General features: G+C 57.7%; 2 protein-coding genes across 2 annotated transcripts in view; one reads left to right on the forward strand and one right to left on the reverse strand.

Moving 5' to 3' along the window:
- ASPHD2 (aspartate beta-hydroxylase domain containing 2) lies at positions 1-9,399 on the forward strand. The gene is made up of 4 exons (XM_054645894.2): positions 1-180; positions 2,507-3,578; positions 5,722-5,835; positions 7,945-9,399. Exons 2-4 carry the CDS (start codon positions 2,699-2,701, stop codon positions 8,052-8,054), a joined length of 1,104 nt encoding a protein of 367 aa, XP_054501869.2. The 5' UTR covers positions 1-180; positions 2,507-2,698; the 3' UTR covers positions 8,055-9,399.
- HPS4 (HPS4 biogenesis of lysosomal organelles complex 3 subunit 2) overlaps positions 9,393-20,784 on the reverse strand; it is a 17,219-nt gene continuing 5,827 nt past the window's right edge. Inside the window, exons 7-13 of the mRNA XM_054645599.2 lie at positions 20,083-20,155; positions 19,368-19,401; positions 18,273-18,369; positions 16,940-17,828; positions 14,523-14,655; positions 14,151-14,259; positions 9,393-12,617 (exon numbers count right to left, since the gene is read on the reverse strand). Of these exons, the coding sequence (XP_054501574.2) occupies positions 12,446-12,617; positions 14,151-14,259; positions 14,523-14,655; positions 16,940-17,828; positions 18,273-18,369; positions 19,368-19,401; positions 20,083-20,155 (1,507 nt within the window). The 3' untranslated portion in view covers positions 9,393-12,445. The remainder of the gene's footprint in view (positions 12,618-14,150; positions 14,260-14,522; positions 14,656-16,939; positions 17,829-18,272; positions 18,370-19,367; positions 19,402-20,082; positions 20,156-20,784) is intronic.

Raw genomic sequence — 20,784 nt, forward strand, 5'->3', positions numbered from 1 at the left:
GCGCGGGGGCGGGCGGGCTGTGCGGGGCCGGGGCCGCAGCTGCCGCCCGGCGCGGTCCCGGCGGGGGCGGCGCGGCCCCTCCTGCCCGGGCTGCTGGGAGTTGTGGTCCGCGGCGGCGGCGGAGCGGCGCGGAGGGAGCGCGGCCCCGCGCGGCCCCGCACGGCCCGGCGCGGGCGGCAGGTCGGTACCGCAGCGCTCCGCAGCGCATCGCGGGGGGGGCGCGGGGGCGCGGGGCGGCAGCGGGGCCCGAGGCGGGGGCGCGGACCGAACCTCCCCATCCCCGGCCGGGGCAGGGGCTCGGCGTCGGGCGGGCCGGGTGGCAGCGCGGCGGCAGGTGCCGCCGGCTGATGGGACAGCGGCACGGCCGTGCCATTGCCACGCCGGGTGATGCGGCCACAGCGGTGACTAACGCTGACGCCGCCACGCCGGGTGACACTGTCACACTGGGTGACACTTACTCTGGTGGCACCGGCGGGGTGGCGTGCTCAGGAGAGGATGAAGGGAGCACCCGCGGCTCCCGTTCCGGAGTGGCAGCGGGCATCCCGCCTCATCCCAAGGCTCCTGCTCCTCATGCTGCTCCCAGAGGCGACACCAGCCGTGCCGAGCCGAGGACATCCCCGCCACGCGTCCCCGTCACTGCAGGCCCGCGGCCCGGGGACCCTGGCTGGGCTGAGCCGAACCCGCTGCCTCCAGGAGATGCCGTGGCCAGCACGGAGTCACCGAGATGCAACTTTGTGCTGCATCGAAGCCTCTGCCTTCCTTATGTAACACGGCTGCTGCTGGCACGGTGCTCGCCTCCACGTCCTGCACAACTTCGGTGCAACGTGGAATTGATCTCCTCTCCCTGGAATGGCTCTGCCATCATCATTAGCTGAGGAGCCTTTTCTGTCCTCTCAGGCTGGGGGTGCTGGATGTGACCCGTGTGGGTGCAGGGCTGTGGCTAGGAGGTGACAGCACCCACTGGGTGCCCCGTGCAGCCCCAGCCTCAGGGTGTGTGTTGGGAGCAGTGCTGATGTTTGGGGCCCTGCCCCAGCACTGGCACAGCCCCTCTGGGGCTGGGTTTGGTCAGGTTTGCAGTGGGGTGGCTGTGCTGGAACAGGAGGCAGCTTCTGGGCTGGTCCCACGGAGACTGTGCCCAGAGAACCCCAGGGCTCTGCAGCCCGAGGCTCTTGGGCTCTCTGGGGTCAGGCAGGCAGTGTGTGGGCACGGGGGCTTGGATTTCTTGCTGCTCTGATGGTTCCCCCTGATCTGAGGTGTTGCCTGCATCTCTGGGGCAGCACTGGGGCCGTGTTTGTGCTGTGCCACTCTTGCAGGGTGTGACTCTGACCTGGGGACCCCGGGGCTGTCGAACTGCCCAGCTCTGTTCCCCTTTGTGCTACCACCAGCTCCGACTGAGTGTGGCTGCTGTGCCTGAGCAGTTCCCTTTGTAGGGCAGGAGCCACCCTCAATACACATCACCCAGGGCTCTGCTCCTTCCCTGACACGCTCCAGTCCTGCAGGTAGCACGGGCGTTGTGCTGGCCTCAGGGGACATCCCTGGCTCTGACTCTGTGGTTGCAGCCTGGGAATGGAGGCCTGGGTGGGAGAAGCGGGAGTGTCTGGAGGGATGCCAGCTGTGGAGATGGAGGAAAGTTATCTTGAGATTCCCGGGAGGCTGTGCCATGCCACGTGGACTGCAGATCCCGGGATGGGGCACGCAGGCAGCATGCTACAAGGAAGTAGGGTGGAGGGAGGCCGGGCGTGTGGATGTTCCTCCCTGGGGTGTAACACTGCCTGAATCCCAGGTCTCCAGCCCTGCAGCACGTCCCTGCTGTAGGGTCAGATCCCATCTGCAGCCTGTCTCCATTGCCACTGATAAGGAAATGCACGTTGAGAGGCTGCAGGACCTTGGCAGGAAGGGCTGTGGAGGGTTTGGATGGCTTTCCTGGCTCATAAACCCATCCTGCTACTTAGAGTCAGTGCTCTTACCAGTGAGCTGGTGAAATCAAACAAGCCAACCTGAGCTGCCCCTGCTGCCACCACCCTGACCTGCTCCTGTTGCCATGTGCTGGCCCTGTGGCCATGTGCTGGCTGAGCTCTGGGCTCTCCCACAGCTCAGTCTGTGGAGGGAGAGTCACTTCAGAGCCATCAGATGGAGGGGATAAGCTGATGTGCTGCCAGATAGGGCAGTGAAGTGTGTACTCTCAGTGTATATTCACTTAGCAGCCAGATTTCAGACATGATAAGGCAGCAGCTTAGGAGAGAAACTGGAGGACGAGCAGGAGGGGACATGGTCACTGGGGCAGTGGGAGATGGAGTCTGGGTCTGGGCCTTTTATTTGGGTATTTGTGGAAGATGCTATTGAGAGCACTGGGGGGTTTACTCAGCATCCTTGGGCTCCTTATCCACCATCCCCTCCCTGAGGAGCCAGTCCCAGCTCACAGCTCCAGCTGTTTCCTGTGCACTGACCCCAGCAGGGACCCCACAGGACAGCCCTCTCCCTAACACCTCTGGGTTTCTCTCCCCAGAACCTCCCTCCAGCACTGCCTTTCAGCATGATGAGCCCAGGAACACCAGCGGGGACCCTCCAGCCACGTGGCTGCTGACCCAGGGGTGCTGCCGGGCACCGCTGCCAATGCAGAGCTCAGGGCAGAGCAGGGCAGAGCCGCCGCTCCGCTCGCCCATGGCAGCCCCTTCCCGCCGCGCCCCGGCCCGGCTGCATGGTGTGGGTGCCCCTGAGCCCCACGAGCAGTGACCGCCGGGCCCCGCTGCGCGCTCCCAGCACCGCCACCATGTCTTTGGAGTGGCTGACGGACTGGAGCTTGTCCCTGGACGGACTCCGGGATTTCATTGCCACGGGCATCCAGTCTTTCCGCGACTGCGACGCCACGGCCCTGGTGGCCGTCGCCTGCCTGCTGGTCCTCTTCGTGTGGTACTGCTACCACGTGGGGAGGGAGCAGCCCCGCGCCTACGCCACGGTGAACGCGCTGATGCAGAGCGCCGAGGCCAACGGGGTGCAGAACGGCTTCGTGTACTGCCAGTCGCCCGAGTGCGTGCGCTGCTCGCACCACGACGGCCTCAACCAGAAACTCTACCACAACCTGCAGGAGTACGCCAAGCGCTACTCCTGGTCCGGCATGGGCAGGATCCACAAGGGCATCCGCGAGCAGGGCCGCTACCTCAACAGCCGGCCCTCCATCCAGAAGCCAGAAGTCTTCTTCCTGCCCGACTTGCCCACCACGCCCTACTTCTCCCGGGACGCTCAAAAGCACGACGTGGAGTTGCTGGAGCGCAACTTCCAGACCATCCTGTGCGAGTTTGAGACGCTGTACAAGGCGTTCTCAAACTGCAGCCTCCCGCAAGGATGGAAAATGAACAGCACGCCCAGCGGGGAGTGGTTCACCTTCTACCTGGTGAACCAGGGCATGTGCGTGCCCAGGAACTGCCGGAGATGCCCACGGACGTACCGCTTGCTCGGGAGCCTCCGTACCTGCATTGGCAACAATGTCTTTGGGAACGCCTGCATCTCGGTGCTGAGCCCGGGCACCGTCATCGCTGAGCACTACGGGCCCACCAACATCCGCATCCGCTGCCACCTCGGTGAGTGTCCGGCGCTGTGGGTCACGTGTCGGGAGGGTGCGGAGGGTGGCAGAGTACAGGAGCCCCAAAAAAGTCTCTGGCACTCTGTGCTCTTGGGGCTCAGACACCTTTGGCCTGAGGAAGGTTTTGGGGGCTTTGGTGGTACTCAGTCCCTGGGTATCTGACATCCCCAGCATCTCCAGATCAGCAGCAGGAGGGTTTCACCTCCTCCTCCTGCTGACCCAGGACTGTGGACTCTTGCTGGTGTGTGATCCAGGGCTGATTTTACATAGGGGTCTCTGAACATCCCCCTCTCAGGCAGGTCCCCCTCCCATCCCGGGATGTGGGGCAGCCCGGGGCGCTGCTCCAGGACTGTGTTGTGCCACAGTCCCCCTGGCAGCTCCCCTTTCCTGGAATCTCGTGTGCTCTGCACGGGACCTGGGTAGATTGGAGCAGAGATGCTGCTCTGGGGTTTGCAAAGCTGCAAGTGAGGGCCGGGGGAGGTCCTGGGGTGTCCCCTGTGGTGGGTCAGGCGCTGGGCTGGTGGCACAGTGCTCCCTGCAGGCACGGGGAGAGCCCACATGGCACAGATGGCTGGGCTGGCACAGCACCGGCCGTGCCGGGGGAGGCACCGCACGGGCCCGGCTGGCAAACACCAACCGCGCCTGTTCAGCCAACAGCTCGGGTAAACACACCCAGGCACTGCTGGCCATTTGTTGGGAATTGTTTTCAGAGCTGATCCCAGGAGCTGCCCCTGCTGGTGCCAGGAGGAAGCTTGTCACTCACTCCTCTCTCTGGGGCACTGGGGAATGTTCTCCCCTTGTGAGGGGCTGGGAGAGGTTCCTGGGAGGAGCCAGTGGGCTCAGGTGAGCACACCTGGAGCACACACGCCCTGGGCAGAGAAATGACATGGATCATTTGCTTGTCCTTCTGCTTGGACTCTGCACTGGGCTGGGGGCACACTGGCACCTCCACCTTGGTGCTGGGAACACAGCTCTCACTGTGCCCAGGGCATGGATGTGTTTCAGACACAACCTGCCCTTTCAGGCAGCTGGATCTGCAAGGCCAGCACAGCCATCAGTGGGGCAAATCACTCCTGAGGATTTACTCCAGGCACAGGCAGCTTCCATGGGCCAGGGCAGCATCCCGAGGGTGGGAATGAAGGGCTGCAGGCTGCTCCCTCCCTCCATCCCCCAGCAGCTCAGCTTCCCTGTTCCAGCATCTCCAGCTGAGGCTGTTGTGCAGGGAAATGGCTTTGGGTTTTGCAGCCTTTGAAACAGCAGCTTTGTAGTCCCAGCTTTGCCGGGCAGCTGGGAGCCCCTGCTGGGTTTGGCATCGCTCTTGGATCCGTCCTGCTCGTTTGCTGCATCGTTACCATTCGGGAGCCACGTGAGCCCTGACCCCTTTCTCCACCACGGCCACATCTTCGGGGCAGGATGGCTCTGCAGCAGCTCCACTGTCCCCAGCACTGCAGGGGTGACAGTCCTGGTGCGGGAGGTGGTGGGATCAACCCCTGTCAAACTGCCTTGGTTTGTGCTGGTATTTTAGGAAAAGACCCATTTTATTTCTATGATTGTCCTTCATGTGGCCCTCACAGAGCTGCTTCACTATGAGCATTTTGTGATTTCCCTAGATTTCTGTCCTTGCAGCCCTATGGGTCACCCTGAAGCAGCACCTTGGGTGGAGACTGAGGGATGGGGCAGGTCCCTGGGGAGCTTGTGGCAGAGCCACAACTGAGCCCCATTTTCCAGCCCCAGCACTGCTCCCCCAGCCTTGCCTGGGGCAGGGTCATCGCTGCAGGGCTGGAGGAAGGAGCAGGCAGGATCTACCTTTGGTCCTGAAGTTGGAAAATATCCCAGGAGCCTGGCTCCCTGTGCACACCTCAGGGCCATGGGCTCTGGGGACTGGGAAGCTGTTCCAGATATGAAAGTACTGCTTGCAGTGCTGAGCTTGCTGGGGACAGTGAAAAGGCAGGAGGGAGCAGACAGGGAATGGGGCAGGGGCTGAGCTGCTCCAGGCTTGGGGTTCAGGTCACTCCCTGCAGGGGAGCAGCCCCTCAGCAGCAGCGTGGGGCTCACACAGAGCTCACTTTGCTCCCTGCTGCCCCACCACAGGGAACTCAGCACGATCTGACCCTCCCTGTCCTCTCTCTTTGTGCCTGAAGGTCTCAAGACACCCAGCAACTGTGAACTGGTGGTGGGGGGCGAGCCCCAGTGCTGGGCTGAGGGCCGGTGCCTGCTTTTTGATGACTCCTTCCTGCACACGGCGTTCCACGAAGGTGAGTTCAGGGTGTGGGGCCTTGTGGTGTCCCCTCTGGTGTTGGGGACTGGGGATGAATCAGGGTGGCAGCCATGCCCAGTCCCTTCTGCTGCCCCAGCATGGCTGGGTCCCTGTGTCCTGAGGGGCTCAGGGCTCTGGCCTGCCCTGGGTGGGAGCAGCCCTGTCCCTGGCATGGCAGGGCTCCCCATGAACTCACTCCCTCTGCCTCAGGGTGCTGGGACATCCTGGCACCCTTTCCTAGCACAGCCCTGGAGCCCCTCAGCCAGCCCATGGCTCACTCCCATCCCGACTTGCTTGTGGGCCCAGCACAGGGCCTGCTGACCCGCTCCCGTCATGGCTGCTCAGCTTCCTTCACCACCGAGCTCTGCAGGGCAGCTCTGGCTGTTGGTGCCACGGCCTCCTGCTCCTCCTGCCCTCAAAAACCCCTTTTGTCACCCAGGCAGGGAGCAGAGTCCATTGCCAGCCCAGCAAGGCAGGAGCCCCGACCTCCACCCTGCTGAGGGAACAGCACACACAGTCGTGCTCTTCAGTCTGACCAAGGGTGTTAGCAATGCCCAAATCCCTTCCTTGCTCTGTCTGCAGCCCTGCTGCAGCTCGGCAAGGCAGGCCAGCAGGGGAGCAGCCTCACTGGATTGCTGGATGGTTCCTCCTCCCTCCTGACGGGGCCTGTTCCGCTCCAGCTCTCCCGGATTACCCGGCATTAGTCGCCCGTGGCATGAAAGCATCAGGCAGAGCTGTTCTACACAGGGGAGCGTGTGGAGAGAGTGGGAGAACAAAAGCTGTTGCTTCCACATCAAACCTGCTGTGAGATTGGGAAGCACAGCTCCGTGCAGGGCCGGGAAGGCCGGAGTGGCGCAGCAGCCGCTCCCTGCACATATCCAGGACGGAGCTGCAAGGAGGCCTTGCCTCAGGAATCCTCAAATCCCAAAGCAGGCCTGGCAGGGAGGAGCATGGCCCGTGTCCCTGAGTTCCCAGTAAGCAGCTGTTTACTGGGGTTGTGCTGGGGAGGTGCCTCCCTGCCCTCACTGTGTGTTTCCATCCCCCCATATTGGAATAATACCAATATAGCTGGACGGGACGTGCCTGGCTCATCTGGCCCTTGCTGCTTGACCAAAAGGCAGCAACTGTGGTGTTTTCACCTCAGAGACACCTTTGGGTATCTGGATGCTGCAGCTGGGCGCTTGGGACATGTCCCAGGCATGCAGGAGCTCAGGTTTACCTCTGATGGAGGAGCTTTAAGATGAGGATGAAGGAAAGGAGTCGGGTTCTGATGGAGGTTTTGATCCAGAGCTTTATTCCTGGCCCACAGGCCTCTGAATCCAGCACCAGCTCCAACAGAACTCCCCAACCCCGTGGTTGCTGTTCCTTTTAACCCCGGGGAGAGGGGCAGGGAAGGGGCACAGAGGGCTACCAACCAAGTAGGGGAGGGAAGTCCTAAGGGATAAATGACACCTGGATGGCCCAATGTCCCCAGGGATGGAAGGCATCTTTTGAGCTCTGCCAATCACTCGATACCCTTCTGGAATGCCAGGACTGACAGACAGCACTCAGCAGGGGTCAGGGTGGGGAAGGGAGAGGTGATTGGCACACCTGGGGAAGGACTGGGGTGTCACAGACCTCTTCTATGAAAAATCTTTTCCTTAGGATTTTTCGCCCTGAGAAGCTGAGAGGCCTCAGGAACAAAATGTAAACAATGGTTATCTGCTGCTGTAGAATACAACAGGTAGATCTTTGATTGGCCCATGTTGGTTGTTTCTAATTAATGGCCAATCACAGCCCAGCTTGCTCGGACAGAGAGTCTGAGCCACAAGCCTTTGTTATCATTCTTTCTTTTTCTATTCTTAGCCAGCCTTCTGGTGAAATCCTTTCTTCTATTCTTTTAGTATAGTTTTAATATAATATATATCATAAAATAATAAATCAAGCCTTCTGAAACATGGAGTCAGATCCTCGTCTCTTCCCTCATCCTAAGACCCCTGTGAACACGGTCACACTGGGGAAACTGAGGCAAGCCATGACATCAACCTGCCCCGGAGGAAGGTTTACTGGGGTTGCACTGGGGAGGTGGGTGCCTCCCTGCCCTCACTGTGTGTTTCCACCCCCTCAGGTGCCCCGGAGGAAGGTCCCCGCGTGGTGTTCATGGTGGACCTGTGGCACCCCAACGTGGCGGCGGCCGAGCGCCAAGCCCTCGATTTCATCTTCGCGCCGGGACGATGACGGCGCTGCCCGGCCTGGTGGCTTCAGGGCAGCTCGGCCGGGGCCCTCTCCCGGCACACGGCCTCGGTGCTCCCTCCCGGGGGTGTTGTAAATGGAAACTGTGACGTGTATCCGCGCCCATCCTCTTCCTCCATCGTTGGCTTCAGGGATTCTTTTGCAAGCGCCGGCGCCTCGGCCCCGCCGGGGCTCGCTGCCCCCCCTGCTCCGTCGCGTTCTGTTGCTAACTGTGTTTTGCGGTGTTCAGAAGTAGAGTAACAAACCCAAGGGTGCTCGTTTGAATGTAATGTAAAAATTTTTCTCGTGGTCATCAAAGGAACAACACACACACACACACACCATGCAAGCCAACCAGCCTGCCCTGCCCGGGATGGATGGACTGATGGACACTGGGAGCTGCCATGGGTGCTGTGCTCCCCTCAGGTTGGGTCTGATGGGCTGGGCAGGGCACAGCTCTGCTCACAGAGAACCCTCCTAGGGCTCCTGCTTCCTCCTCCATGTGCCAGCTGGAGCTCCCCAGCCCTCCTGCCCTCAGAAATCCCTTTTGTCACCCAGGCAGGGAGCAGAGTCCATCGCCAGCCCAGCAAGGCAGGAGCCCCGACCTCCACCCTGCTGAGGGAACAGCACACACAGTCATGCTCTTCAGTCTGACCAAGGGTGTTTGCAATTGCCCAAATCCCTTCCTTGCTCTATTTGCAACCCTCAGTTTTCCCAGTTCCCAGCTGGGAGGCCCTGCAGGGGCAGGGATGCTGTTTGGAAACAGAGAATGGGGGTTTTGTCTGTCTGTAGGAAGAAAGGAGGTCACCATTCCTTCTGCTGCTCCATCTTCTCCTTTCCTCAAGCCAGGGCAGGCACACGCAGCGGCAGCTCCCATGGACCTGACACCACAGGACAGGTTCCCAAGGGGGGTTAATTCTGCAGCCTGAACAATGAGGTCCTGCCCACCCAGGGACCACCACGCTTTTCCTGAAGTCCCCTCGTCTATTTTGGGGTCTGGGGGCTGGTTTATAACACCCCCCCAAAGCACAGTGTGTGGTGGATGCTCACAGCTCTGGCTGGGGACTCTTTGCCTCTGTGCCCTGCCCGGGAGGGACCAGCCCTGTCCCCCAACAAGTTCTTTACAGACTTTTCAGTGAGTCGATTGCAAGAGGAGGCAGAGATTTCAAATACATCTGAGATATTTTTTACACCCGTCTTGTTACAGACTACCTGAAGTGCATGATTTCTACACGCATTGGCTACCTGGACACAGGCCCTGGGGAAGCAGGCTGGCTCTGTCCAAAGGTTGGTAACATTCATACAGTGGATAAGCAAAGATTATCAATAAACAGTTGTGCTGAAAACAGAATGGGCTTTGCCTGCTGCTCTAACGAGTCCAGGGTCAAGCAAACACCGAGGGTTTGGGTCCTGCTTGTCTGGCTGCTGGTGGGGAGAATGGCCTGGAAAGAGCAGGAGCTGCAGGCTGGGAGGGGGCACAGGCCTGTTTGCCAGGGATACAGTGAGCAAAGCTAGGGCTCAAAAATACCCAGCCCATGGAAATTCTGTCCTGACCAGTCACAGCCCCCCAGGCCTGGATTTGGCCAGGTTGGATGGGGCCCTGAGCAGCCTGGTCCAGTGGGTGAATCCTTGCCCATGGCAGGGAGTTGGAAATGGATATTTGAGGTCCTTTCCAACTCAAGCCTCAGACTGTGATGTCAGTGGAGCCCAGGCTGCCAAGGAGCACAGGGAGCATCTCCCACAGCCTGCTGGTGGGGGACAGCTGTGGGTTCCAGCCCTGCTGCCTGGCCCAGAGCAGCAGAGACCTGTTGCCAGCCATCCCCAGGAGCAGCTGCAGGCCCAAAGCTCCACACAGAAGCCATCAGCCTTGCCAGAGCATCCACAAACCATTTCAGGAATTCCTTCCAGCTGCCTGCACTGATTCATCAAAGGCAGCAGCTTCCCAGGAGCAGCTCCAGAGCAGAGGGTGCTGCTCAAGTCCCACCCAACTGCCTGCAAACCAATGCCTCACCCCCTTAAGCACAAAGCCAGCTTGGCAGGGCAGGAATTGCTCCCCATGAGCCCCCCCTGGCAGCACTCAGACAGGCCCAGCTGATGGAGCAGATTAAAAACGTCCCATTTTTAAGCATTCTCTCCAGCACAGCCATCACCCTGCAGGCCAGGAGCTCTCTGTGCGCTGTTCCCTCCTGACCAGCACAGGCTGGGTGGGCAGGCAGGGGCTGGGTGGGCTCAGATTCAGCCTGAGCAGCTGAAGGAGCAGAGCCAGCCCAGCTGTTCCTGGCTGGCAGACGGCTCAGCAGATTGCAGAGCAGGAGCCCTGACGGCAGCAGGCAGGAGCATCCATCCGCTTGGTGCTTTGCTGCTGTGCCAAATCTCCCTCCTGTCCCTCTCAGGCTTCTCCTTCCACTTCTCTGTGTTTCCTGCTAGAGCACACAACCGCTTCCCAAGCACCCAGGCAGGATCTAAGCGGATCTCCCCGAGGAGCAGAGCAGGCTGGAGCTGCTCCTGGTGCTCCAAGGCTTCCTCTCCTTGGAATTGCAGAGGGAATCCAAATCTGCTGAGGGCACAGAAGGGACAGGCAGAGCAGCATCTCCCAGAGGAGTCACTTGGCTCAGCTGAGCAGGGATCCCAGGAGCACACAACCCCCATCCCTCCTGCCTTCTCTCACCCTGCAAAACCTCCCTGATATTCTTCCTTGTGATGTTCCCTGTGCTCCCTCCAGAACCAGAGCAGTGGAAGCATGCAGGGAAGTCACCAGGGAAGCAGCACCTTACCTTGTGCCATCTTCCATAGGGGTGGAACTGAAACAGGAGGTCACCAGGGTGGCTCCAGCTCAGGCTTCCCAGGGAGTTTTCACTCCTACACTGCCAACAGGCTCCTGACAGTCCTTCCATGCCCAGGATGGGAGCAGTGCCATATGACTCTGCTCCTGCTGAAACACCTTCTCAGCTGCCAGGGCTGCCAGCCAGGTGGCATCTGAGCCCAGCCACCCCTGAGAAAGCAGCTGAGTTGTCCTCTGGAGTCCTCTGAAATTCCCAGCAATGTCTGAGGAGCAGCCCTGGGATGACAGAGCAACCTTGGGAGCTGTCTGTGCTGGAGTGGGAGCAGCAGAAGCTGTGGCAGTGGTGACCTTCCCATGCCCAGCTCTGATTCAGCACCTCCCCACGTTCGTGTCTCTGCTCACCATCTCTTGGTAACACCAGTCACACATCTATCCACCAGGAACCTTCCAAGCAGCTGCCCTGCAGGACTGATTGAACCAACAGGCTCTGCCTGTTCCACCCCAGCACTGCAGGAACCACCCTTGGAGGAGGTAAACAGGGAACAGCTCCCACGACCCAGCCCATCACACCAAGAACCACAAACACGAAAACAACGTGACTCAGGCTGCTGGGATGAGCCTTGGAGACTCCTGTATTTCCACAGTCACACTGAGGGGTGTGTCTGCACCAGCAGCAGGTTCCAAACACAGCTATCCATCCCTCAGTGTAAGCAGCCACCACCACGGGCCCCCCCAGCCACCAGTGACTGGGGACACTGTCAGAGCAGAAAGGGGACAGCTGCTGAGGGGTTACAAAACCTCTTTGGTCCCATCAGCTAAGAGGCAACTTTGGGGTCTGCACAGTGTGGGCAAATGGAGCAGTAAGAGCAGTGAAGTGAGGTCCTGCAGCAGGAGGGAGGGAGCACAGGCTGAGGGACACTCACACCACCATCACCATCACCCAGCCCCTGTGAGGCTGCACATCCACAAGGAGGGCAGGGCTGGGCTGGACCATCACTGACCAGGGAAGTGTGGAGGGATGGGGACATCCCTCCAGAGTCACCTGTGGCATAACAACCTCCTGGGAGCACCCATAGGGGCATTGTGAGCTCTGCAGCTCTTGTTCTGCTCCCGTGTGACAACAGGCAGCAGACACTGCTAACCAAGGCAAGGCACGACGTCATGGAAGGATCATTCCCATGGATTAAGGGACAGAAATAAAGCCAAAGTCTGACCAGGGCAAGTGCAGGCACAGACAGTGGCTGACTGACATCTCTGAAAGCCAGCAGTGCCTGGGGGCTGTGTAACTCAGAGCAAGGTGAGGTTTTACCTCAGATCAAGGCACGTGGGGAGTCTGCAGATCAACAAGAGAGTCCCTGTAAAGTCCATGTAAACCAAGAGCCCCAAGATGCTGCATTCTGTCCTCAGTCTTTGGTAAATGCTGTCGGTGACACCTGCACTGGCCCAAAACGTGCTGCAGGACAGGGCAAGGAGTGTCCCTTCCTCAGGGCCAGGCAGGCTGGAGACCACAGAGAGGCAGGGCAGGGTCTCCTGCCTCTGTGGGCACAAACAGCTGAGATTTTCCTTACTGGAGATGAACATTCACAGGGCTGAGCCGTTGACCGAGCACAGCAGCTCACAGCAAGTTCACCCCATGCTTCAGCAGCTTCTGCTTGGCCTTGCTGGGCAGGCTGAAGGCACTGTCATGAGGGTTGGGGACGCCTGAGTTGCGGAGGGGAGCTCCCAGCTGCTGGAAGTAGGTCTCCTGGACAGGATTCCTGCAGGCATACACGGCTGTGGAGGCGTTCCTGGAAGGGCAGGGAAAGGCAGGGGTCAGACTGACAGCTTTGGGCAAGATACACAGCTGGGCACTGGGATCCCGAGTTTTGGGAGGGACCTTCAGGTGTCTCAGCATGGGAATATGGAGCTGAACAGGCACCAAACCCCTGAAGGCCACAGGGAACCAGACCCAACTTCTAAAGGGTCCTGGCATCCTTAAAAGGGAAAGTGAGATAGCACAAAATCATTTAGTTTGGGAAAGACCCCCAAGACCATCAAATCCAGCCTGTGACTGAGTCCAGCTCAGTGCTCTGGACTGGGTGACAAGGTGGGGATTGGTCACAGGTTGGACATGATGGTCTGGGAGGGCTTTTCCAAACTTAATGATTCTGGGATTCTGTGTGTGGCCACACTCCAAAGATTCCCCTTGCCAGCCTAGCGCAGGACACCACGAGCCCAGAACACTCCTCAAGCCTGACATTCCTCCTGTCCCACTGCTGCTGGCCACAGCCAAATCCCAGCACAGCACCTTGCAGCAGGAACCACGTGTTCACTCACAGGTGTGATGAGCCTCAGACAAGAGTCAGACTCAGTCACCACTTAAAAACATTAATTAAGGCTAAGAATCCCCCCTCCCAGAGTATTCCCTGCAGGAGGGCTGGCAGGGAGCAAAGCCAAGGACCCTGGATTCCTCCTTGAAGGAGGAAAGCAGCAACTGCTATGTTTGCTGACACCCTTCTGTGACAACTCTCCATAAAAGAAAGCAGTTTTAGTCATCTTGTTACTCAGGCTGATTCACACATGGAGTTGCTTTTTTCGGGGTAACAGAGAACATGCCAGCTTAGCCAGTCAGTTTAGGATTGGATTGAAGGAGCCAGCAAAGCTCATGCTAAACAAGGAATTCTCCAGCACTGAAGTGTGTGATTCACATTCCCTTGGCAAGCGGTGCTAGAGTTACTGTGTAATTCCCAGGAGCATCTTTATTTCATCATGTTTTGGACAAACAAACACAGGTGGGTGGAATCTGTGCACTCCCAGCTCAGCTGAGGAAAGGGGTGTCCACTTCAGCCATGGCCTGGGAAAGGGCTCTGGATGTCAGGAAAAGCTCTGGGTTTTGGGAAGGGCTCTGGCTGGGATAAGACCATCCCGCTTGGTGCATCACAATTGAGTTTGCCATGCACATCACAGTGTGTCTCCAACCCAACAAGCCGTGCAAGAAAACAATATCTAGGTTGCCAATTCTGGGTGCCTCTGGCTCCCTGCCGAGACACAAATTTATTAGGAACAGCTAAATTTAAAACTGTGTCTTAGAACCTTACAGTGCCAGGAACTGGCAACTGTGTGAGTGTTGCATCTTAATCCAAGCCATGGCATCACTCAGCTGTGCTCTCAGCCCACCCTCCCGGTGCCACTGCAGCCTCTCAACACCCAGGAACCCACAATCAAAGGAAATTTAGGGAATAAAGCAACGTGACTGGCCCTTGGGTGTGGTAACAAAACCCAGCCAGCCTTGGAAAGGGGTTGTGCCCTTCTGGGACAGGAGGGTTGTGAGCAGCCCTTACCTGATGATCACTTCTGAGGCCGTGGGGAGCTGGCTGAAGTCAGAGTGGATGAGTGTGGCCGCCCTCAGGAAGTGCCGGTCCAGGGGCCCAGGGCTGTGGGGCAAATTGGCTGCAAAATAGGAAAGGGGGGTGTTAAAAAGCCACTCTGCAGTGTGCCCCTGTTCACTGAGCAGGAAAAGGCTCTGGAGCTCACCACACACCCTGGAGAGCTGCAGAACAGGCTGGGGACACCCTCAATCCCAACAGACAAAGCTCCCACAACAGAGCCCTTAGATCTGGCTGAGAAATGGTGTCTGAGGTGTGAAAAAAGGTTCCCATAAACCCTATTCTCCTCATTGCTCCCTCCTGCAGGCCCAGAAGATGAAGGCTCACCTGTGAGAACGTTCTGGACACGGTCATAGTGTGTGAAGCTGTAGTTTGTCCTGGCTGAGGCTGAAGAGTCCTTGGGCAGAGTCTCCCTCAGGTGAACCTCAAGGCCATTTAGGGAGGCCAGGCTGCTGTGGTACTGCAGACAGAGGGAAAGGCAAAGCTCAGAGCCTCACCTGTGCCTCACCTGGGCTTCAAGGAGCTTCTGGAAGGAGTTCAGGTGACAGAAGGACCAGACCCTTCCTCACTCTGCTGTCCAGGCTCCACCTAAAATGGCTGGGAAATTTTGGCATGGAGGGAACAGACAAATCACAGAGGTCCCGAGGCAGTGATGGGGCTCTGGGCAACCTGGTCCAGTGGGAGCTGTCCCTGCCCATGGCAGGGGTTGGAACAGGATGGGCTTTAAGGTCCCTCCCAACCCAAACCAGTCTGGGGTTCTACGACTCAGAAAAGGGCCCTCCAACCTGACAATCAGCCATTAGGCCACCTGATGCTACTAATTACAGGAAAATGCAAGGCCCCATTAATTTACCATCAACCATGACTCTCCAGGGCTCATTTCACATGATTTACAGCCCCAGCAAGGGACATTCCTTTGCTTACACCGGGCAGCACAGACACACACAACAAAACACTGAATGAATGCCAAGCTGCTATTCTGGATGGATTTTCAGTAGCCCAGAGGCCCTGATCATGCTGAACCTCCCTGGGCACAGGCAGGGGTCCCCCACCACCCCTGGGAGGATTAACTCCATAATCCTCATCCTGCCAATGAGCTTTTCCCTACTGGGGAGAGGATCAAGCCTTTGTTCAGCAGGATGGCAGTGCCTGGCCTATCCTTGACCCCTGTCATGGCACAGATTTTCCTTTCTGTGCAGTGAAATGAAGGGATAAGACCTAAAGAGCAGCAGGAGGCGAGGCCAAGAGCCTCCCACTCCACAGGGAAAGTCTGGGATGGAATCCACCCTCCCAGAGGTTCACAGCTGCACAAGTAGCATATTTTACCCTTCTTTGGTGTCATTTGGGGGCCTCAAAGCATTCAAAAAAACATTAATTGTAACTAAGCTTTGACATCCCTGAGAGTGGAGGGTCATTTTTAACCTACAGATAAACAAAGGGACAGACAAGCTGAGGTTGTGCCTGAAATCCACCAGCAGCAGAGCCCAGCTGCAGCCCCTCCTGGGACAATGGGACATGCAGGGCCCCTCTCCTCAGGGATAGCACACCTGCACCCACGGGAGGGTGCAGCAGGAGAGCCCAGGCACAGCTGAATTCCAGGCTGTGTGTGACAGTGCAGTTTTGGTGAGATCCAGAACAAGGGCATGTGAGATGGAAGCAGGATGTCTGGGAAAAGAGGAACCTGGATGGAATGAGAGCTTGTCAGCGCCAGGGCAAGACATCAGGGGAGATGGGCTGTGCAATCCCTGTGCAGCAGGGATTCCACTCTCCAGCCTGACAATTCCCACCTGCCTGTGTCCCCCCTGCCGTTCCAGACGAGCAGAAAGGGGACAGAGTGCCATGTCTGGTGCACAGGGCCCTGGCTGCACCTCAGGGCTCAGCTGATTTGGCAGCAATCCCAAGCCAGGTACATCAGCCCTGCTGTGCAGAGCAGACGTTCCCCAGCTTCCAGGGCCCCAGGTGTCCCAGGGCTCCGAGGGGAAGGAGCAACTTTGAGGCTCTGCATTAGTCTGAGCTTCCCTCCACCTTCCAGTCTGGCTGGGGAAGGAAATTAGGTTGTTCCTATGGCAACTGGCATATCAAACAGGGCTCTGCAGCTTTGACTCAGCTCCTGGTAGGGAGGCAGAGGCCAGGCAGCAGCTCTGCAGCTGATGTTTCACAGGAAAGACGGGGGGCCAGCACATCCTGCCCCTGCAGGATGGGAGTGGGGGGAGTCTGGGCACCCAAATCCCACCACAGGGAGATTTGGGATTGCTCTGGTGTTACCCAGGTGCAGTGCCCACATGGCATCCCTCTCCCCAGCCCCAGGGAGCAGCCTGGAGGCTCCCACAGCCAAGGGAACCCCTCTGGGTCCTGCTGCCAGCCACGTCTGCGGTGCTCCCCAAGGGACAGGCGGCGACGCGCAGGCTGGGGCTTTAACACACCCAAAAACCACGGGACCGCCGGGGATCCCCAGCGAATCCCAGCTCCAGCACGGGCCCCTGGCAGCCCGCGGGTGTCTGTCACACCCCCACGCTCTGCTCCGGAGCCGGCAGTGCCAGACAACAGCAGCAGCACCGGGAGCCGCCTGTGAGACGCGGCTGGCCCCGCTCGGCTCCGACAGCTCCCACGCAGCCTGCCGAGCCCGCCGCAGCTCCCAGCAGGTGATGGAGGCACCAGGAGCACGATTCAACTCTCCCTGCTCAGCTGGGAGCCCCGTGCCCCCCAGCAGTGCAGCCGCAGTGGGGCAGAGCGTTCCCACTCACCACGTCCTGCACGGCGCCGCGGTCACGGCTCAGCTGCTCCTCAGCCAGCAGCGACAGCACCAAGCCCTGGATGCAGTGAACGTAGAGGCTCAGCTGGGCTGGCTCAGCCCCTGTGCCACCCAGCCTGTCCCAGCTGCCTTCCCTGCTGCTGGGACATGGCCTGTCCCCTGCAGGGGCACTGGGCAGAGCCTCCTGGAGCTCTGGGACCAGTGGCTGCCTCCTGTTGTGGAGCTGTGCGTGTCCAGCAGGGCCTGGACAATCCAAGCCCTGCTCGTGGTCACCAGCTGTGCTGTCACTTCCCCCAGACACACGGTCCTGGCTCGCAGTCCATGGCTTGTCCTGATCACTGGATTTTCTTCTGCTCAGCTCCTGGGCAGGAGAGGGAACAGCTGGACTGTGGCTGACTGAAAGGGAATTTTGGGAAGCACAGTGACCAACATCAGAATCTGCAAGGGATTCCCCCTTGTCCTGCCTCTCCTGCTCCCAGGAGTAAGGGTTGGGAAAGGAAAAGCCTTCCAGGTATGGACCTGTAGTCCAAGCACAGTCAGTCTGGAGTGAGGAAGGGCTTGGGAGCTGCTCTGTGTCACTCTCTGAGGGGAAGGATGTTTTCCTGCTGAGCTCTGAGCTTTCACTGCCTGTTCCGCTCAGGTTTGCAGCTGAAGAATCCCTTGTGCCAGCTCCCATTCCAGAAAAGTCCATCAGAGGACTTGCAGGGCTGCCCAGCTGCACAGCACCTCCTGGGGCAGGCGTGCCTGATGTGTCCTCACGGGACTCCTGCACAGAGATTCCATCCAAGGCTTGGTTTTCATGAGCTCCTGTTGATTCTGGAACTGCCTGGGAGCAGAGAGCACTCTCCTCTCCTCTGGGGCCTGCTGGGGACATGGGTGACCTAGAGGGAGATGACAAGTGAACAAAATGCTGAGCAGGATCCGTGTGGAGTTATCCCATGGCTGCTAACCCCACTGGCTCCTGGCACTGATCAATGGCTGATCCACCCCCTGCTACAAAGAGATCTGGGAAAAGGATGGGCCGAGGTCTAACACAGGTGAAAAGCCTGGGAATCTGCAGGCTCCTGGGAATGTCCCTGCCTTGTCCACAAAGCAGTGCTTGAGGGACAAGAGCTCCCAGCTGGTCTGGGGAAGCAGCTCTGCTCCAGGCTGCTCCCAGCAGGGATTTGGACACGGGGAATTCTGCCCAGCCTGAGGGGCTCAGGCAGCTCCAAAGGCAGTGACAGAGCCCGAGTTAGCTCCAGGGAAAACAGTGACAATGGGAACAGGGGCACAGTGTGAGCTCCTGCTGCACATCCTGCCTCTGGGTCAGGCTGGTCTCCTACCTGGCCATCCACTCCACGGGGAAATGCTGGAGAGCAGAGACCTCCTCTGCCGTGAGGAACACGGGCAGGACTCGGACACCCGGCGGCAGCAGAGGCTCTGCAGGAGCAGGGGAGGATTCAACAAACCTGTCCCAGCTTAAAGCCACAATCCAAACTGTCACGGACATGTTTTATGAAAAATCCTTTTGACAGGATTTTTCATAAAATATGAATTATGAAATATTTTTCATAAAATCCTTTTGACAGGATTTTTCTCCTGAGATGCTGAGAGGCCTCAGAAACTAGATGCAAACAATAATCATCTGCTGCTGTGGAATGCAACAGGTGCATCTTTGATTGGTCTCATGTGAGTTGTTTCTACTTGATGACCAATCAGAGGTCCAGCTGTGTTGGGACTCTGGTCAGTCACAAGATTTTATTATCATTCTTTTCTATTCCTTTCTAGCCTTCTGATGAAATCCTTTCTTCTATTCTTTTAGTATAGTTTTAATATACCATTTTCTCTTAATTATATATCACAAAATAATAAATCAGCCTTCTGAAACATGGAGTCAAGATTCTCATCTCTTCCCTCGTTCTGGACCCCTGCAATCCCCACCACACCAAACCTCATCAGCCCAAAGGCTTCTGCAGGAGCTGCATGATCCTTCATCCCAACTGAGCTGGGCAGCTGTTCCCAGCCTCCCAGCATTTTCCCATCCCTCCATGCCTGCCACAGTTAAATTTCCCCTCAGTGTTTCTATCCTGGCAGATCATCCCCACGCTGATGCTGAGAGGGGATGGCTGGAGGTTTGGACTGCAAGCACCAGCCATCTGTTGTCAGGGCTTGGCAGTGGCCAAGTGGCCACATGGGGAACTGGAATTAAGGCAGGCATGGTTGGGAATCTGCAGAACTGGAATCAAACCCAAAAGAGCAAACCCCAGCAGAAGGAGCTGGTTCTGATCACACAGCACAGGCTGGCTGGTGGCAGCAACACCCTCTGGGATATTTTGGAGCTACTCCAGCACCCAGCACAGCTTGGTTGTGAATCCCAGAGAACCAGCCCGTGCTCCCATGCAGGGAAGGCAGCCCAAAGGATGCAGCTGGATGCTCACCAGGCTCCTGCAGCTCCTCAGCTCCAGGCTCTTTCTGCAACAAAAGCCAAAAATCAGCTCTGTGCATGGATCAGGGACACCAGGACACCTCTGTCACCCTCCCAGTCCCCCAAGGCTGCAGCAGACCCCACACCACCCCCCCAGCAAATGCTGGGACTATTTGGTGCTGGGAAGTGTTTTGGTCCTTAGGGAGCTCTCAAAGTCAAGGGGAGCTTCCCAAGAACCAAAATACACCTAAAATTCAGGACAGAGCCCAGATTTATCATCACCACCTGCTCAGGGAACAGAAACTCCCTTCATTCAAGCAGAAGAAAAGCAAAGGTTGCCTTTATATCTGCATACTGATGGCTTTTACAGAACATCTTGATCACATACATACTAATTTTTGACAAGTTTTAAAGCAAATGAAAACTGCTGTTTGTCAGAGACTCATTTGGTGGATTTCCCAGTAAATACCAAAACTTGTGTAAAAAGCCAGTCAAAACACCACATAAATGAGAACTCATGAATTCAGTAAGTTAAAGACTGAAAAAAAAGCTAATTCCTAGTGCAGAAGTCTTGGAACCTTTTTAAAATCATGAGTAATAAAAACTTTAAGCATCATCACCAATATTTGTCCTTCCCCATGGTGACACATGCCAGATCTGTGTGACAAGAGCTCCCACAGCACATCCTTACAGGAATCTGCTTGCAGGGAATGGGTTCAGTGCCATACCTGGCCTGGGGACTCTCTGCCCTGCAGGAGGACTTTGGCAGTGAGTGGAGGTGGCAGCTGGGTGCTCACAATCCTGAAAGGACAAAGCAAAGGCAGACAAGCACAGAATGGTTTGGCTTGAGAGGGAATTTAGAGATCATCAGCTCAGACAACTCTGATGACATTTGGTGACAAAATGTCTCTACCAGACAGACCAGAGGCACAGGGTGACACACCCTGGTGCAGGACAAGGCTCCCAAGTCCTTCCTCGAGTGAAATGTCCAGGTCCCTTTGCTCTCAGGTGCTGCAGTGACTCACTCCAGTGTCCTGCCTGCAGCTATGAGGTCACTCCCTGGCAGATGCTCCCCCTGTGGCACATTTCCAGTGCTTGTAAAAGGTGTCACTGGAACAGTTCATGCCAAAGAAAAATGGCACTTGAGCGCTGCTGCCAAGGAATTCTCGGAATTCCCCACCTCCTGTCTTTCAGGGCCACCTTGGAGGCTTTCCTTGAAGTCATTCAGTCATCTTTGATTGAAGGAAGCTGGAATTTCTCATGGGGAATCCTGGCTCATCCCCCTGTGCACCTCCTGTCAGTACAGACAGTGGTCCTGGGCAGCAGGTCAGACAAACCAGGGACACACGGACACACCTGCACTGAGCTGCACAGCTGTAGAGGGAACACAGCTGGGAGAGCACAACATCCACACACCCCCCTCTTCCTTG

The sequence above is a fragment of the Agelaius phoeniceus genome, chromosome 18 (assembly GCF_051311805.1).
Source record: "Agelaius phoeniceus isolate bAgePho1 chromosome 18, bAgePho1.hap1, whole genome shotgun sequence".
Taxonomy (NCBI): Eukaryota; Metazoa; Chordata; class Aves; order Passeriformes; family Icteridae; genus Agelaius; species Agelaius phoeniceus.

Excerpts from the sequence above, each read along its gene's own strand:
- ASPHD2 (XM_054645894.2), top strand. The coding sequence starts at position 2,699 with ATGGTGTGGGTGCCCCTGAGCCCCACGAGCAGTGACCGCCGGGCCCCG. Across the intron at positions 3,579-5,721 it reads CCGCATCCGCTGCCACCTCG|GTCTCAAGACACCCAGCAAC; the intron begins GTGAGTGTCCGG and ends TTGTGCCTGAAG. Across the intron at positions 5,836-7,944 it reads GCACACGGCGTTCCACGAAG|GTGCCCCGGAGGAAGGTCCC; the intron begins GTGAGTTCAGGG and ends CCACCCCCTCAG.